Genomic DNA, 19,945 nt, shown 5'->3' on the forward strand with positions numbered 1-19,945 from the left:
AAGTAAACGTTAGATTGGTGCACTTTGAGGAGAGTTTACTGAACCTGCATAGCGGGTGGAGTTTTTATAATGACACAGGAAAATACTACTGCATATTGCTAGTGGTCATCAGATTTGGAAACATTTACATATGCTTTTAAATATATATTTGTTTGGTATGGTTGCCTCACTTTTTCGTTATTAATAATGTGAAGCAGTGTAGTACCATCACTGAATCACATTGCTAGACTCTCAGTGCAATCTTGTGAAGGATTTGCTTTTAAATGATAATTGAAAATGAAACAGTTTTATAGTTAAAGAAGTTAAACAGCCAAGTGAGAAAAGACCAAAGGGGATGTATAAAAAGTACAAGGCAGAAAGTAAAGCAGTTGGATCAAATGAATACTGCAGAAATTGTTAGTATCATCTACATTGTGTTGCAGAAGACGCACTGAAGGAAGCAAGCCATACAGTGACATCACTTATGTACATGTACTGTAGGGTACTGCATTTCATGAGGGTCTTTTGACCGCATGTCATGTCAAGAGCTGTTCTCATGTGCTTGTTTTGAGTTCACATGACACAAATTTAGATGGCCAAAATCAGTTCCTCAGGTCACCATTCATAATAAAGATCATGGACTATTCAGTGATGATGATAAATACTTCATATGCTGACTTTGATTAACATTATTTGCAAGCTTTGGTAGCCTTGAACCTTACAATATTTACGAGAACTAATTTTTTATTTTTATGTGGGGTGAATCAGAATTTTTACACCATGTTAACTCTGTCTGATTGCCATAACTAATATAGGAAATTGAACGTATCCTATTTTATTTCAGGACAAGTTTATTTATGAAGGAAAACAAGTATTTCTCCCAGCTTAACTTTTGGCTTCCCCTGGGATATGTATTTGCCCTTGGACTTTTCTTCACAGAAGACACATCTCAGACACGCCTTCTTCATCGAGACATGACTGATGAGTGGAAAGGTAAAAAAGTCTGTAGATGTTTTTATGAAAGTCAGTCATTATGTAGTTGTAAAGACAGTTTTAGGTTTGTTTTTCTTTCTTATTCATGTTATCTAGTTTATTAGATTACTGAGGATTTAACCTCTTTACCAGCACCTTGATAAAATGTGAAGTTATAAAGAGTTTAGAGATTTGTTCAGTTTGGAGCACCTTGGTCTTATCAATGGAAAACTTTGTGGTTGTGTTCATGAATTTGCACATTTAAAACTATTCCTTGCCTCACATCATTAACTTTTGGCAGTGTTCATGTGAAGATATAGTGATTTGAAATGATTTTTTTTATTATGATGGTTGTATCATGTAGTGACTTCTCTGATAAATAGCAAATTTTGTCGTCACATACTTATCAGAATATGGCTTCTCAGTATACATGATATGATTGACATAGATATTGTGGCTGTGCTCATGGGTCAGCTGTACCCATTAGTCTCACTTGCTATTGTGCAGCTCTTGTGGAAGTCTGTTTGGCCAGAGACTAAAGGACTTCCCACTAAATGAGAGATTTAGTTTTGGACCTGTTAGAGATAGAAGAGGATTCTAAAATTGTCCCATCAGAAGCTACAGCGCCTCACTCTTTAGCTATTTTTATTCATATTGCTGTTAAAGGAGATGGGTTTAATAGTCCATGGCAGCCAGCCTCAAAAGGCCTCAGTCTGATGGTTGTCGGGTTATAATCCATTATCGCTGTTTAGATCAAGAAGACTATACTTTTTTTTTAATAATAATTTTTTGATAGTGTAGCCACTGTGAGTCCTCAAAGGAGTTACTCTCTCATGGTCCTTAGAGGCTCCATAAGATAGACCAGCTAATATCAAAGAATTCTCTTTTAGTCTGTCTTGGCCAGTGTAGAATATACAGTAGGACTCAAGACTCTTTCTCTTGTCTACAGCACTACCACAGTTTCATTCCTGTAGTCAACCTGCAAGATGTGGCAACAGCGCATCTTACGTAGGTTGCCATTTAGTCAACCACATATTGGCGTGGGACCAGGATGCAAATTCCTGAGATGTATGCTAGTATTGCACCAGCCCTGGCTAGATTAGTGTTTCTGTAGTAATTTGGGTGTGAAAAACATATGAGATATGTTTTCAAGAATATTCTATGGTTAGTTTTAAAGATATGGCATCCTGCTTTTTTCAGGGAAAGGTCCCGGTACTCGGTTACATCTCGGGAAAATGCGACCCGGATCTTAATTACTCTATGGTCTGTTCTATCAACAAGACATATCACATTTTCGTCCATCTTACCTGTGCTCTGAAATCGCATTGATCAATAGGGATGTGCCGAACCGATTGGATTTTGTGGAAGTGTTCCCCAATTATCATTAATATCAGGGAATTTGTATCATATTTTACGATGGTTTGCCTTCGCGGACCTACTTCCAGTAGATACTGTTCTGCTGATGGCAACGTTGCCTAGGAAAACGGTTGCTGTGTCTGTTTGCATATATTAATATTAAACTTTTGCATTTTCATATAAAGGACATTGAAAATGTACTTAATTTATGTACCTAGCTTATTGAAAATTATCCTTTGGTAAAATTTGTTCATTGAAGTACTTTCTTATGTAGCTTATAGCCTTAAATGTGATTTGTAGTAGCCCAGGCTAGATAAAGCAGTAGCCTAGGCTAGGTAAACAAGTTAGTTTACAGTACAGTGCGAATTCACAGACACAAGAACTTTTCATTGGAACCTAACTAATTGTCATACACGAGTCGTTCACAGCCTCATGAACATTTGCGAATACTGAGAAACCCTGCAAAAGTGTTTGTTCAATTTTTAATGTAATTTATGAATTTTCAAGCTTTTATGCATAAATTGAATAACAATAAAAGTAATCATTTCTCTCTCTCTCTCTCTCTCTCTCTCTCTCTCTCTCTCTCTCTCTCTCTCTCTCTCTCTCTCTCTCTCTCTCTCTCTCTCTTTTATTGAGATGAGAGAATTTTTATGGTACATGTATATGTTTACTTGTTTTGTGTGGTAAAAAAATTTTTACCTAATAAGTGCTAATTTTCAAATACTGTAGTAGTAGTAATAATAATAATAATAATAATAATAATAATAAATAATAATAATAATAATAATAGGTTCTATTGAATATTATTGCTGCTTCAGCTGCATTTATTTTGTAGAAGACTTTTTCTATTTTCCTTATTGCGGACTTCTCTTCAGTGGAGGTGCGTGCTAACAGCTCGCAAAGTCAAAATCTGGATTCTGCTTCTTTATATATTCTATACAGTTAGTTCTATACAATTGTTGCCACGACGTTTCGACAGACTCTTCTGTCATTCTCCAGCGGGAGCTAGTAGAGGACTGGCAGATTGCATAGGTCCTTCTGAACTTATACTGTACACGGGCTTCAGCGGGGGGTCATGGATGGCGAATTCTGATTGGTTGCAGTCAGCGAACTTCAAGCCAAATTTCTGCGGCGAAGCTCAATCCTGACAGATCTTCGCAAACTGGGAATATCATTCATTCCAGCGTTCCCATTGGCCTGCCGTTGCGTGATGTCATGCCGGCTGACATCATCGGTAGTTTGGCTGCTATTGGGCTGAGGATGAAATGTCATTATCTACTCTTTCTGTCGTAGTCGGGATTGTCTCGAAGGGCGCCTCGCTCATCAGGGGCATCTCCATTCTCAGGGTTGTCGTTTTCAGGTATTCATTGGAATAGGTGGGTGTTCTGCATTATTCTTCTTAAATTCGTGGGTAGGAGCGATGCCTCCTGCGTCGTATTCATTGTTGGTTTTCTCTCGGCAATGAGGAGTGCCTCTAGCAGGCGCAGACGTCAAGGGTCGGCGGCTCTCCCGATTATACTTATATTTTGTATAATACCGTTGCGGGAGATGGAAATATTGTGGGTAGCACGGGCGTGGTTCATGATGGCACCCTCCTGGGCGTGGCAGGAGATCCTTTTTAACAGACGCATCGTGGTCATTCCAATATAAGCGCTGGGGCATCCTCGGACAGGACGAACAAATTGGTAGACCACGTTCTTCTGCTTGAGGGGTTCTCTTGCTGGCGGAGAGGGGTTATTCTTCATCACAAGATCACGGGTGCGGCGGTTCTTATAATAAATTACAAGATTTATTCTCTTACTGTCTTCGGTCGGGGTGACGTTTTCCATGACGATTTTCTTCATGGAGCTCTCGTCCTCACGGTACTGGGGATGCATCCGGGCCTTATAATATATCTTGATGTCATCTTGGGGGGCAGGTTGTGTGCTCTCACCGTTGTACCATTTTTCCAGGCCAGTTCGAATTTCTTTGTTGATGAGTCTGTTGGTGAAACCATTGTTCACCAACATTTGTGCAGCACGTTCAATTCCTTGTTGGTGTCCTGCCAGGTGGAGCAGTGGGAGAGGGCCCTTTTAATGAAGGTCCTGACTGTCGTGTTCTTAAACCTAGCAGGGCACTCGCTATCCCCGTTCAAGCAAAGTCCCAGATTGGTGGATTTTGTGTAGACTGATGTCTTCAAGTTCCGTTCCGTCTTTGTGACCATAACGCCGAGGAAGGGGAGCGGTCGTCTGTGCTGAACTCGACAGTGTAGTTCAACACACTACATTGTTGGAAGGTCAGACGAAGGGCTTCAACCTCCTCCTCGTTGTCTGCTTGAACGAAGACATCGTCGATATATCGGGCATATTTCTTCGCCGCTGGATTCTCTCAAGACACGTTCTTTCACGGTGCCCATGTAAAAATTTGCAAAGAGGATGCCCAATGGAGACCCCATTGCAACGCCATCCTTCTGTCTATACATGTGTCCTCTGTGCGTAGTGAAAGGCGCCATCTCGTACAGATCTCCAGCAGAGCCTTCAGGGAACCTTTTGGGATGTTCTGGGGGGTCATTGTCGGCTCTCTATAGACTTTGTTCAGGATAATGTGGATGGTTTCATCCACAGATACGTTGGTGAATAGACTCTACGTCCAGAGAAGCGATGGTCCCTGCGCCGGGAAGTCTCGGATCACTTGAGGAATTCCACAGAGGACTTCAGGCTATAACTGCTCGGGACGTAGGGGGTCAGGATATGATTTAGTCGTTTGGCGAGGGCGTAAGTCGGGGCAGGTGTTTGGCTGATGATCGGGCGGAGGGGGTTGCCAGCCTTGTGTGTCTTGACATTCCCATACAGGTAACCAAGTTCAAAGTCACCTGCGATGGGGGGAAGATGGACAGCATTGCTGGCAGCATTCACAGTGCTGATGATCTTATTAGCTTCCCTCTTGATGTCTTCGATGGGGTTCCTCGTCAGCCTCTTGAATTTAAATCGTGTCCAACAGGATGGCATCCAATTTGTCGAAATACTCCTCCGTACGTATAAGGACAAAAGCTGCTGTCTTGTCAGCGCAACGCACTGTGATGCCTTCCTTTTCCTTCAGCTCCTTTGCAGCTTTCCTCATCTCACAGGTGCAGATTCCACTGTCGTAGGACCCTCTCTCCGTGAGGGCTTCTGCTAACGGGAGGGGCTGGAGGGTGTCGGAAGTTCTAACGGTGCCTCATTGAAGACATCAAGAGGGAAGCTAATAAGATCATCAGGACTGCCTGTATAGTGAATTAGTGAGATTTTTTTTATAAATTAATGAGTTATGTAAAATTTTAAAGGAATACATATCGACCCCTAATCTTTTGCTTAAGACTTGGAGAGAGGGGAGAGGGTGAACCTGTCAGATATGTCAAGTAACCTGACAGCCAGGGTTGGGTGGTCAGTGTTGCCAACTTAGAGGCAGTACCACTACGAAGGATATACTGAAAAATCAATCTCTCTCTCTCTCTCTCTCTCTCTCTCTCTCTCTCTCTCTCTCTCTCTCTCTCTCTCTCTCTCTCTCTCTCTCTCTCTCTCTCTCTCTCATTTGTAGTTAGCTCAACCTACATATTACTGTACAGTAGATAATTTTAAATTGATCTTATTTTACCTGTACCGTCTGCAAACTGTAAATGCACCGTTCTAAAACAGAGACATAGAGCATTTCAGAACAAAGAGAAAGAGACAGAATAAAGAAGTTTTTAGAAACGGGGTTGAGAGGGCTTCTAAAAATAGATCGGTGGAAGGGGGAGAGAAATAGTATACTAATCTTCACACTCTCCTATATTCTTACATCAACCATTTAGTTCTTTTTTTAAGGGTAATGTATTAAGCTAACTTTTAAATGAAATTACAGTAACTTCAATTTCATTTAAAAGTTAGGTTCATACTGAATTTCCATCTTTTGGTATCTAACCTAAGAATAATCTCTCTCTCTCTCTCTCTCTCTCTCTCTCTCTCTCTCTCTCTCTCTCTCTCTCTCTCTCTCTCTCTCTCTCTCTCTCTCTCTCTCTCTCTCTCTCTCTGTAAAGATTCATTAATAATTTAACTCTCTTGAGGACAACCCTTATCTCTCTCTCTCTCTCTCTGTAATAATTCATAAATAATTTAACTCTCTTGAGGACAACCCTTATCTCTCTCTCTCTCTCTCTCGTTCATAATTAGTGCTCACACATTTTTACAACTTATTATTTCTCTGTATGTCGTTACCTGTAAAGTAGATAGTTTAAATTGATCTAATTTTACCTGTACCATCTATGAAGTGTAAATGCGCTAGTGTGGCAAATACATTCTAAAACAGACATAATAACTAAGAGGTGTAATAGTCAAAATAAAAAAAACACTGTTTGTTCATGAAAAGCATTTCAGAACAAAGAGAAAGAGACGTAGAATAAAGGAGTTATTAAAAAGAGATTGAGAAGACTTCTGAAAATAGATTGGCGGAAGTGGAGAGAGACAGAAATTCTCTTCCAGCTCTCTATTTTTACATCAACCATTTATTTCTTTTTGTAAGGGCCATGTATTAAGCTAACTTTTAAATGAAATTACAGCAACTTAATTTCATTTAAAAGTTAGCTTAATAATTTGGGAGCATGATTAAGATCATATTTAGTGTTTAAACTTTATAAATAAGCATTTATTAACATTTTTAGGGACCATGCCAAACTTAGTCGAAAATTCGTCTTGCGCGAGGGGTTCTGGAATCTAACCCGTGTAAGTTCGGGGTATGACTGTATACAGTTAGCTTGAGTGGTGTAACATTCAAGAATTTACTTTTAGGGCAAAACTTATGTATGTAGTAATTATATAATTCAGTAAATGACTACTACTACTACTACTACTACAGTACTTTCTTATGTAGCCTATAGCCTTAAAAGCGATTTTTAGTAGCCTAGGCTAGATGAAGCGGTAGCCTAGGATAGATAAACAAATTAGTTTACAGTATACAGTTAGCTTGAGTGGCGTAACATTCAAGAATTTACTTTTATGGCAAAATTTAAGTAGCCTGGGCCAGGTAAAGCAGTATCCTAGGCTAGTGAAGCAGTAGCCTAAGCTAGATAAAGCAGTAGCCTAGGCTAGATAAACAAATTAGTTTTACGTATACAGTTGGCTTGAGATGTAACTTTCAGGAATTTCCTTTTCAGGGCTAACAGTATACAGCAATGTGGTTACTGTACATACTTTTGCCAAAAGTAACCTAATTTGTTAGTTGTGATACAAATATTTAGCATGTCTAACATTTGTGAAAATGAAACATTATATTACAGCTACACACTTGTGACCCAGTTAGACTGTAGTATTGAGTGTACTATCTATATAATGGCTATAGATAGTTAGTATCGAGTAGTTTCTTGTTCTTTACATCACTACAGGGCCGCTATTATGCAAGACCCACAGATTAAGTGTTCACTTTCACCAATGGGTATGGCCCATACCACCTGCCATGAGCCTAGCCCTTTAAGAAATAAATGAGAATATGATTGGTTTCCAGAGATTTTGAGATTTGTGTCATGCTCTTGGCAATAAGTTTTAATAATGAAACAGCTCGCTTTAAGCAGTTGTTGGGTCCTGATTTTCAGCAGGGGTACAGAAGGAGGAGATTACATCTTTCCAGCAAAACTCCGGCAAAGTATATTTCCCTCATTTTCTGAGCAGGACCTATGTTTGGGCCAAAACCCAAAAGCATCAGTTTCTAGTATGTCCCAGGTTAACCCCGCTGATGAATTGGAGGAGTCTACTTGGGGGAGATGTCCCTGTTATCGGACATTAAGCAGATATAGCCACTGAAACTGCCCTGCTGAACCCAGAAGGACCAGGGACACAGCTTTCAGCTGTGCATGAAAGAGAGACCCCAAAAGGAAATCTATCTCCCATGCAACTGAAGGGATCTTAGTAGGATCCACCTAACCCTGACTGAAGTTTCTATATCTTCTAAGGGTTACAGTAATTCACCCTGGACTTCTGTCCCTTAGTTGCCAGGCAGTTACATTATGGCTGCCAAGACACAATCAGACTGTGAACGCTCCCCAACCGGGAAATACCGTTTGCTGCATTTGCTGAATTCCATAATGAAATTATGAGCAGTATCAAAAATTCCCTTGTTACAGAACAGCAATATATCAGGGACATTATCCATGATTTCAAAAAGGAAATCAGGTTAGTCCTGGAAACCAAATTATACACAAGGTGTAAGAATATTTCAGCCCTTAACTGAAAGAATAAAGAGGCTGCACAGTCTGCCTAGGCAGAATTCGATGTTAGGGCTCTGACTGGTAGCAAGAATATGGCCAGTTCGGGCTATAAAACTTCAAATCAAAAGATGGCAGGGGCTCCAGTAACCTCCCCTGATGACACTGATAATCTTTGGCACGACACCTCCATGTGTATTTTTTCTCCTGATGGTAAATATATTATTAATGAAAGTAAACCATGATTGAAGTTGAACACGTAGAATTTCGAGACTGAGCAGCTTATCCTATTAGGGAATGGTTCCTGGTCCCTCCTTCAGTAGGCATGGGGAAACCACTGAAAGAAATGATTATCCTACCAACGAATATAGCATTGAAAGCTGTAGAAGAAACCCTTTACCAAGTTAATAGAAAATGGAGCTCTACAGCTATTTTGGATAAGACCCAAGTTGCTCACCAGGTAGCCCCAGCCTTCTGTCCCTTCACCTTTAAAATTAACAATCATGTGAAGGCAGATTTTCAGAATTTTGTAGTAACTGGGAAACGAGGGCCAATGGCACAACTAAAGCCACTTGCCTCCATCATCCCGGTCTCTAATAATTCTACTGAGGATTGGGCAACGCTTGTCCTTCCTTTTGAAAGGAAATTCTGCATCTGGACGTAGCTACTCAACAATTTGGGACCCCTATGAGAAAAATCTCAAGAGGGGGTAGCCTTGGCTGAATTTCAGGCCAGGATCCACCTCCTTAGTATTATAACCTATGCTACCTTGTTGGAAGTGGCCACTAAAAGGCTTCCAGAATCTTCCAGAACAATTTCTGCTCTTGTGTCCAAATCACTTACACAGACCCTATGGGGAACACTACGATTTTCTAGAGTGTCACACAAAGGCTCTGATGGAAACGTTGGAGGGCTCCAATATATCACTAACTAATGTAACCTTATTACATTCTAACCCCTTCTGTAAGGACCTTTTTGAGGAGTCTGTTGTGGCTCAACTCATTGAACAAGTCCGTCAACAGAACTGCACAGTATGCACTCACCTGGGGAAAGGGGAATCCAAGAAACAAAAAACCTGAAATTCTCTTTTACCAAACCAAAGAAGGTTTGCTATGACTCTCAGTTATATAAGTCTCCAGTCAATCCTGAAGGGTTCTCTCAAAAACAGAAGGGACAACAGCAGCAAAAACATCTCTTTCGAAGTGTCCAAAAACAGCAATGCCTGGAATGCCTATCAAAGGCAAAGGAAGAGGTGGAAAAAAAAGTATATCTTACTTTAACCAGAACACTGAGCTGGTTAACAGCTCTCCTAGGGCTGGCCCGAAGGATTAGACTTATTTTTACGTGTCTAAGAACCAACTGGTTACCTAGCAACGGGACCTACAGCTTATTGTGGAATCCGAACCACATTATGACGAGAAATGAATTTCTATCACCAGAAATAAATTCCTCTTATTCTTCATTGGCGGCTCGGAGAGGCGAACGCTGGGCCAACAGCGTGCCAGTCGAAAGCTCTACCACCCCTCCAGAGAAGAACTGGAAGAGGTGGAGTCCAATAGGCATTGTATGGGGGGTGGGGTCAGCTTCTACAGCATCACATGCAATGAAAGTCCTCCCCTTGGGACACAGTGTTATCTTCAATGAGCTAGGGAGGAAATGGTCTCCCCCCCCAATTTAAAGAGGTTTTCCAAAAACCAGACCCCTCTTTGGAAGATTACGTGCAGAAGGCCCTTTTAAAGGGAGCCATAGAGACACATGCTTATATTCGCCACCAAGCATGTCTCTTCAGTGTCCCCAAGAAGGGTTTCTCTGAATGGAGGGTGATCCTCGACCTATCTAAACTGAACAACCACATTGCTTGCCACAAGTTTCGGATGACTACTGTTGCCCAAATACGTTCAATCATTCCACAAGGGACCTGGACAGTTTCTATAGATCTGAAAGACGCATTCTGCCACGTCCCTATCGCCATTCCCTTCCTCCCCCTTCCTGGGGTTCCGGATAGGGAAGGAAACGTACAGGTTCAAAGTCATGCCCTTTGAGCTAAACATTGCCCCAAGAGTTTTTACAAAATTAGCAGCTGTAGTTGTCCGAGAACTCAGAAAAAAGGAATTCAACTGGTAGCCTACCTAGATGATTGGCTAATTTGGGGGGTTACCAGAAAAGAGTGCTTATAAAACCTAAGAGCGGTAGTGGACACACTCTAGTTAAAAGGCTTTCTAATAAATTGGAAAAAATCCTGCCTCATGCCCAGCAGACATTTTCAGTGTCTGGGACTTTTGTTGGGATACTCTTCACGGCCAGTTGTCACCCCACCAATACTCAAAACAGAATAAGGAAGGACCTCAAAAGGCCAGTTACAGTTCGCATCTGTAATAGATCCAATCCTCAGACTGCAACTAAAAAATGCAAACAAATTTTGGCTATGGCATGCAAGAAAAGATTTGCGACCAGCCTCGTCAAAGGAATCAGAAGGCTGGGGAGATACTCAGGCCATGAATTTGGAAGGGGTTTCTGGCAAAACAGGTCACCCTGCACAAGTGATAATACACTCAGATGCCTCCTTGACAGGTTGGGGAGGACATTAGGAGGACCGTCAGGTAGCAGGGAGGTGGTCACCTCCTCTGAGGAAATGTTATATCAACTTCCTGATGCTGATGACTGTCTTTTTGTCTTTGAAGAAAACTGAAACCTCCAAAAGGGACACACATTTTGCTGGTCCTAGATAACATGGCTGCAATGCCCTGCATCAAGAGGTTGGGCCCACATTCACCTCTTCTCAATATGGTAATGCTAGCTATCCTTCAGATGGTGCAAGCAAAGACATGGCACTTGTCTGAAATTCATCTCACAATAACAAGAGATGCATTCCTACAGGACTGGAGCAAGTGGAGGATGGTATACCTTTTTCCTCCATTGTCCCAGATCGCGAAGGCTTTGAACAAACTTCTAACCTTCAAAGGAACTGCTTACTTAATAGCCCCAAATTGGCCAAACAGGCATTGGTTCCTTTCCTATTACTTCAACAACAGGTGAAGAACTCAATTCCATTACCATCTGCTGTCCTATCCCAGACAGTAAGAGGGTAAGTCACCTACACATCCTCCTTTTTGAGACAAGACCTTCACTTGTGAATTTTTAAAATCTTGTCTACCATGAAAATTACTCGCCCCGCATTGTTAGGTACCTAGTGCAGAAACCACAGACATATCTATTCGGCAATACTAGTCCATATGGAAAGTATGGTTAGATTATATCCATGCTGAGAGCCCAGTTGAGATTTCTGTTGAAACACTTTAACATTTTCTTATACTGTTTACCTTTTTGAAGACAAATGCCTTGCTGTTACAACAATCATGGCATGCAAGGCAGCATTAACAGAACCCTTGCTTTATGGATTTGTTATTGATTCTAATATAGAAATTGTTACTTCCCATCTCCGGTCTTTTGCAACAATACTGTGACCAAACCCAGTATATTTAGGTAAGTCACTCTTAGAGCTACATCCTAAAAAACATAAGTTCGTATTTAGTTTCATCTTCTTTGTTACGAAACCCTAAAAGCCATCTTGAATAAAGAATGTGGTTTAAAACTTGTGGCTTGACCTTGTACCAAAAATTTTGTCTTGGTTGTTGGGAGTGATATTTAAGAGCATAAGCCATTTTGTTATCTGTCAATTTGTTTGATAAGCTTCTTTAAGGACGAACAGCGGCTACACTATCATAAAATAGGTTTTGACATAGGAAAAACCTATTTTTGGTCGCTGCTGTGAGTCCTCAAACCCACCCCTTTGATGAAAAGGCATGGGATTTGATAAATAATTATCCTGCATAGACTGAAAATAGGGTAATGAAGATCCAGGTTCCGCACCAATACGTGGTTGACAAATTGGAGAACTACGTAAGATGCGCTGTTGCCACATCTTGTAGGTTGACTATAGGAATGGAACCATGGTAGTCACTGTAGACTAGAGAAAGAGCCCTCTTGTCTTGAGTCCTATGTTCTGTCAGTGTCAACGTGCACTATACTGGCTGAGGCAGACTAAAATAGAATTCTTTGATATTAGTTGGTCTATCTTATGGAGCCTCACTGGACCATGAGAGAGTAACTCCTTTGAGGACTCACAGCAGATTTTTTTATACAATCCCATCACTTTTTAATAACCTCAAATGTGTGCCAGCTCTTTTCCAGACACAATCTGAGGTAGGAGAAGACCTCTCACCTTTTTGTCTGCACACTCAGGCTTCAAAGAGCACTTTACAATGGTAAAATCCCTCCAAATGCTGTCTGATTATCTGCCGAAGAGATGGGGGTGGGGGATGGACCTGAAAATTTGCTGTAAATCGATGGGCCTTTCATCATCATCACCTCCAGTGCTGACAGACACAAAGGATCCCTGAAATTCTGCCTTTCATGGCTGTCTGTGCTTTACCTTCCATAAATCTCTGATTACCACCAGCCTTCCTTCTCGTAGTTCTCATCCAAGCAGGTCTGGACCTTCCAACTCATCAGGTGCCCACAGGAGCCAGCTGACACTCATACTAATTTCCCAGTGGCTGTGTGAAGGACACGTCTGAGCCATCTCCATTTTCCTCTCATTGTTATCCACATGATTAAGAAACTTATGTATTTTTCCTTTTGGTACCATTTCTAACTCTTCTGCCAACTGACTCCTAATAGTCTTCTTAAAACTTTATTTTCAGGTTAACAAAATCTTTCATTATAATTTCACTGTCATACCATGATTGATGCCCATATGGGCATGAACCAAGGTAGGACAAAGTATACTCTTACATTGTTGTGAAAATTTCAACCTGTGATATCCAAAATTTTATACAACCTGCCCATTGTTTGATTTGCATTTTTGTCTCTTACTCAATTCAGCTCAATAGAGCCTGTACTAGATATCATTGTCCCTAAATATTGACTTGTACTCTCTCTATGTTGCTTCTGTTTTTCCAATTCATTTTGGGTTTCATCTTTCCAATGATGTGAATTTTTTTTTATTAAATTGGCGCATTAAACTTTGCTCATTCATGGGCTTTTGTTAATGTATGCATGTATGTGTGTGTGTGTGTATATATATATATATATATATATATATATATATATATATATATATATATATATATATATATATATATATATATATATATATATATATTAGTCCTTTTTTACTTGGATTTTTTTTTTTTACACGGTTTTAAATTTCCCGCCTTGAAGTATGTTTTCGCGCCACATGTTCCATGTTTTCGCAGATCTGTGGGAACAACAACAAACAACAGCCTTAGTCTGCATGCGTCTGTATTCCCGACTGCATCTGTTGTTATTCAGCAATATTTTTAGTTGTTTTCTAGTGGTTAAAAGTTATTACTGTGGCTTCAAAACGCCCTTGCAATTTCAGTGAAAACAAGCCTGCAAAGAAAATAAGAAAAGTGCTTTGTTTAGAAGAAAAGAATGAAATTCTTAAGAAAATAAGTGGTGGAATGAGTTATGCGGCAATAGCTCGACAGTATGGCATGAATGAATCAAGCGTTCGGACAATAAAACGCCAAGTAAAGAACATAAAAGGATGCTCTGGCTATGTGCATACCAGGATCAGCAAAAGTGACAATGCATGTGCGAGATGCTGCTTTAGTGAAAATGGAGAAAGCCCTAAACTTATGGATTGAAGACCTGAATAGACGACATGTGCCGCTAAATTCCAATTTCGTTATGCATGGTTTGCAGGTGGTAAAATGCAAACAGATTCTGCTAGGGTTAATCTATGGTGACTATTTCGTGTGTGGATGATATCTGTATTCTCCACTAGCTCTTGTTGTGTCGTAGGTTTGTGGTTGTGATGGTCTATGTAGCGTTGGTGTATGAATCCATTATTTCGATGGGCCTGTGGGGGTCTTTTAGTGTGATGGAAGTTAGACCAATGTATGTTTTTTTGGAGGACTGGCACATCCTCCCTGGGCAGGTAAAGCAGTAAGCGACGGTAATGTCTTCCTTGTCTGGGTTCGGGCTGGTATTATTTCTTATTATGAGAGAAGCTGTCAAATTTGGTTTGCAGAAAACGCTTACATGGACCTGTTTGAGCTATCACCGACATCATCAAGAGAGGAATAACACCTAAAGCCCCATTCGAACAGGTCCACGTACACGTATACTAAAAACCGAATTTGAAAGGTTCTCAATTGATGAGAAATAATACCGGCCCAAACCCAGACAAGGAAGACAGTACCAACATCGTTTCCTGCTTCTCCTGCCCAAAGAGGATGTGCCAGTCCTCCGAAAAAATATATATTGGTCTAACTTCCACCACACTAAAAAGACACCTAAAGGCCCATCGAAATAATGGATCCATCCACCAACACTACATAGACCATCACAACCAACCGCAGACCTACAACACAAGAGCTAGTGGAGAACACAGATATCATCCACACAGAACATAGTCACCATAGATTAATCATAGCAGAATCTGTTCGCATTTTATTACATAAACCTACAATGAACAGACAACTGGAAGCAGAAAGATCACTCCCATCTAGCAGAAGCCCTACAACATATGACACTAACATCAGAAACAACCATAACAACGGCAGCAACACCTTTTAAATCACATGCTTTCCCTCTCCTCCTCCCCCCCCCCCTTTCCACTCCTACTATCCCCGCAATCCGTATACCTGTATTTCCATTTCTGTTTTGCTTGTTGCCACCAGAACATGTGATTTTGTTTTCATTATTTTTCACAAAGTAAATGTTTTTATTATAAATTTTATTGAATTGTAACTTTTATAACTGTAAATACATTAAAATTGTTTATTTTGTACTTATTGATATTATAATGATTTATTGTATTATTATTGTTTTGGATGCTAAATATCCCTCCGCACTCTAACAAAGCAACAGGAGCTATGTCCAGATTATACACTTTGAAGAGGTCCCGACGAGCGACAGAACAGCTGTGGTGTTGTGTTTATAGTAAATGGAATGGAGAATTAATCTTCATTTTTCTGGGCTCGACCTGTGTCACCCAGTGAAATAATCCATTAGCACTGATTTCTAGGTATAGGTATTGCTAAGTATACCAGAGAAAAGCTAACCATAGTGCCAGGGTTACGACCCCTGGATCGAACGCCATTAGATGGTGTCATTATACACAAGGGGTGAGTGGTTGCCACTACCACAGGTCTCCGTCCTATAGATCTCTCCGATCTCAAAACCCCGAAAAGTGAGGGGCCGTTCTAAACCTCATCCTCTGCACTCAGCCAACCACCACCCCAGCCGCCATCTTATAAACATTCCAATTTAGCACGCTTTCAGATCACACCGTGTTTTTTCTTGGTGTCGTGTTTTTGGGTTTTTTACTGTTCCCACCATCTAAGTTGAGTACCATTTCCTTTTGGTTTTTTATTAGAGAGGCATATTATTTGACTGTTCATATATTTTGTATCAGGTTAAATAATGCTACGCAGCCAGACGTGGGCTGTGTCTGCCCCTGCCATGCTTGACCCTCAGTCTTCGCATGTTATTAGCAGGAAGTTCTGCTAGTTTTTATCCATGCTCCATTCCATTGGAGCCTTATTTGTAGAAATTACCATTTCGCTGATAGGAGGCTAGGGAGCCCGTATCTGACTGATCTAGGCTAGGGATGGAGGTATTCCCCTCCCCCTTTTTCTGATCATAAATTTCTCCCTTTTCCACTGGTTTCCTTCCGCCGCCAGCGAATTGGTACCTTCTAGATGGTGGTATTGTTATGCTCATGATCATAACTGATGTGTACGAGGATGGATGACATGTCTATTCTTGGATTAGTTTATATGTGATTCGGCGTCAGAGGCGGCCATCTTGGGTATCCCCGCTTCCCGCATAACAGTTGTTGTTTGGCCCTCTCTGCCACTGAGTCATTTTTGTATTCATAAGTATATATAATTTTAAACTTTTCATCGAATGGTCTACCTTTTTTATGTTAGTACTCTTGATATCAGGCAGTTTATTCGATTAGGTTTAGCCTAGCCTACTCGACCGTACCGTAATCGGTTTCGGAGAGTTAGGCTGGACAGGATAGGCGCTTTTCACGATGCTCATGCTACCTAGCTCACCTGACCAGGCCGTTTTGAGGTTTTGGAGGGAGTTGTTAGGTTTGTGAGGGAGTTCCTTGTTCTCTCTTGGCCCACCTGACCAGGCCGTTAGGTTTTGGACGGTGAGGTTAGGCTAGTGAGGGAGTTACTCTTCCCCCTTAGCCCACCTGACCAGGCCGTGAGGTCTTGGAGGGTGAGGTTAGAATAGTGAAGGGTCTCCTCAATTCATAGTCTTCCACCTGACCAGGCTGTCGGTTTTGGAGGGTGTGGCCAGGTTATGCGAGGTTCCTCTTTCCCCCCCCCTCACCTGTAGCGCTCATCCTGGCCTTCCTGAACAAGCCAAGAAGTTTTGGTTTTGGAGGGTAGGCTGGGATCGAAGGTTGCACAGGTTTTTTCGTGTATGTAGCCTAGTCCTTCTTTACCTGATCAGTTAGCTTTTGGCGAGCGACCTAGGCTTCTTCCTAGCAGAGGGAAACCGATCGCTTGCGTTCGGCACCCCGTGGGAAGTTTTCATTCGGCTTCCAGAGGGTGCTACCCACCCGTCTGGTCGCCGTTTGCTGGGTTTCCGCCACTCTGCTACCTTTCCCTTATTGGGCGGTGTTTCGTTTGCTCGCTTTCCATAGTTATAGCTGGAGCGTCGAACACTGTCCCAGGGATGCAATCATGAGTTCCGCTATGTTCAGTCTCCGCCAGGTTGGTCGGATCTTTCGTTGTTATCGTCCATGTTACCACTCCGGTGGGTATGGTTTTCGGTTAGTTGGCGCTCTCCACTATGTGGTTCCCGCCCTGGGCGATTGAGAGTTGGGGCATATGCGAACACTCCTTTCCGCCACCTTACGCCATTTCCATAATATGTGACATAACGAGATTTCCGTGGCAAATCACGGCGGAGTACCATAGCGCCAGACTATCTTAGAGTACTTTTGTTTACATGATTAGTAGTTGGCCATTCTGTAGCATAACCTATGTTTATTATTCTGTACTGCCGGATTCAATTCCGGGGGGTTTTACCTGATGACACGCATGTTTCATCACCCATAAATCTGTGTATTAGTCTTGTACTACCGGATTCAATTCCGGCGGGTTTTGCCCGATGACACGCATGTTTCATCACTCATAATCTACGTTAAGGTAGCCTATTACCGCCGGACCTACTCCGGCAGGCCTTGCCTTGACGTTACTCATGTACCGCCATTCCACTTACAGATGGTATGCTGTCAGGAGCCAGGGTGCACAGCGGTTTTCCAACAACCCTGTGGACACGAGGTGTGCAGGTCGCACTCCAGCTGCTCGGTCCACGTTGGGGACCTGATCGTCTGGCACCCAGATGGCTGTGAAGTCTGCTACGCTCTGTACAAGCTAGTGGTGGATGAGTCGGTAAGTTTTAAGAGACCGCTAACCTTTAGTCTCTTTTTGACTTTAATGATTTATATAGACATATACGGGTAATTGGAGAATATTCTCAGTAAATCCTGCCCTTTCTTACAGTCTGACCGGATCATCCGTGACTCTTTCGCTGTCGACCCTGAAGGTCTGGGTCAGCGGATTTGGGAGGAACGTTGCGTCTGGCAAACCCACGTCTTGTCGGAGGAGATCTGCAATCTCCTCTACCCCGAGCCTGGATCTCTGCTGCAGTGCGGTGGAATTGGCCACCTCCATCATCGAGAGGATCCGGGAAGAGACGAACCCTCCCAAGAAGACAACCTGTGCGGAGAGGTGGCGGAAGAGGTGGCAGCTATCAACATCCACCTCGAACCGATGAGCGTGGACTTGGACCACCAGGTAGAAGGTAAGGTGGTAAGTGAGGCAGGGGAGAGAGTTTTGGTAGTCCCTTTTTGGTTCTCTTCCTTCTTCTTCTTCTTCCTTTCAAGGGTTTCCTAAACCAGCTATCCTTGAGGACAGATCTAGGTCTGTTGTCCCCAAGGTGAAATCCTTGAAAAAGAAGGACTTACCAAAGTCCTCTAGACCTCAAAGGTCTAATCCGTCAGCTCCCTTGGGGTCGTCACTGGCTCTTAAACCAGTGGCGTCCACTAGTAAGGCTACTCCCCCGTCCAAAGGGTCGAGATCCAGGGTGTCCAAGGCTAATCCTCCACAGCCTAACTTTGACCCTGAGGCCTTTGCCGAACTTCTGATGCAGAAGTTGGACTCTAGGGTTGAAGCTAGGATTCAAGACCTTTCCTCCCAGCTTGCTTCAAGCTTGGAGACCTTTGGTCAGTCAGTGCTGTCATTGGCACAAAGGATGCAGGCCCAGGAAAGCTTGCTCTCCGGATTTATCCAATCCGGAGCAGTACAGCACTTTCATGTTGTTCCGGATGCCTCCAGGCTGCCCCCCTTTGATAAGGGGAACCCGTGGCGGCTGGCTCTTCATGCCCCCCTGCATAATGATACCCTGACCATTGAGGGCTTGGGCACTCGTCGTCTGGAAAAACTGGAGTTCTTTCCACCCGACCTGGTGCCTCCCTACCCAGGGTATGCCAGGCTAACAGAGGAAGCCTGGATTAGATCAGACAAGGTCCTGAAGGAAACAGTTATCTTTCCCAGGGACCAAGCCCAATCCACCTTGATGCGCGCTCTCACTGACTGGGAGTGCGAGAATACAAAGCTTACTCCCTTTAAAGGGACTTTTACGATGTTTGCGGTAGGTGACTCCATCCCTACCCTCTGCACAACTAAGGTTGCAGTGTTGACTAGTCAGGGGGGAATAGAGGGCAAACCGCTGCCTCAACTCCGGGAGACAGATCCCACCTCCCTTCTTTTCCCCGGGATTCGAATTCTGGTCGGGAGCCCGGCCACGTTCACGGTGGGTAAACTCGACCCAGTGTGCCTCCACCCTGTTCAGTGAACAGCCTCCCAGGATTCCGGAGGCCCTTCTGAAGGCGGAGTTTGAGGCTAAGTGCAGGTTGAGTCGCTCCCTGCATTCCATCACCATTACAGAGGTAACAGCGTTAACTTACTCTGACGAACCTCTGTTCCAGGTCTTGACGAAATCACTGCTAGCGTCATTTCAATCGGACCTGTATGACTTTGTAGTGGCGAGACAAAACTGCAGGAAGCATATCTTCGCAGACGCCACTATCAGACATGAGCCCAATAGACTCATGAAGAGTTCTATCTGGGGACCTAACATCTTCCCTGAGGATGAGGTCAATAATGTTCTAGCGGAGGCAACCAGAGCAAATCAAAGTCTTCGCTCCCGCTGGGGTCTCCCTTTTAAAAGGAAATTCACCGAGACCTCCGGACCTCAATCCAGGGAAAAGAAGAGGTTCAGGAGATATAGGAAACCCCAGGCTCAAACTATGCTTCAGGCTGTACCGGTCTCTCAGATCGGACAGCCTTCCACTTCAAAGCTCAGCCTCAGCAGCAGTTCGTACTGATG

The 19,945-nt window shown here is 42.6% G+C and overlaps 1 protein-coding gene across 1 annotated transcript in view; it reads left to right on the top strand.

The window, feature by feature from the left end:
* LOC136833798 (N-acetylneuraminate 9-O-acetyltransferase) overlaps positions 1-19,945 on the top strand; it is a 263,251-nt gene that overhangs the window by 137,483 nt on the left and 105,823 nt on the right. Inside the window, exon 9 of the mRNA XM_067096057.1 lies at positions 824-972. Within this exon, the coding sequence (XP_066952158.1) occupies positions 824-972 (149 nt within the window). The remainder of the gene's footprint in view (positions 1-823; positions 973-19,945) is intronic.

Source organism: Macrobrachium rosenbergii, chromosome 52 (genome assembly GCF_040412425.1).
Source record: "Macrobrachium rosenbergii isolate ZJJX-2024 chromosome 52, ASM4041242v1, whole genome shotgun sequence".
Lineage (NCBI taxonomy): Eukaryota > Metazoa > Arthropoda > Malacostraca > Decapoda > Palaemonidae > Macrobrachium > Macrobrachium rosenbergii.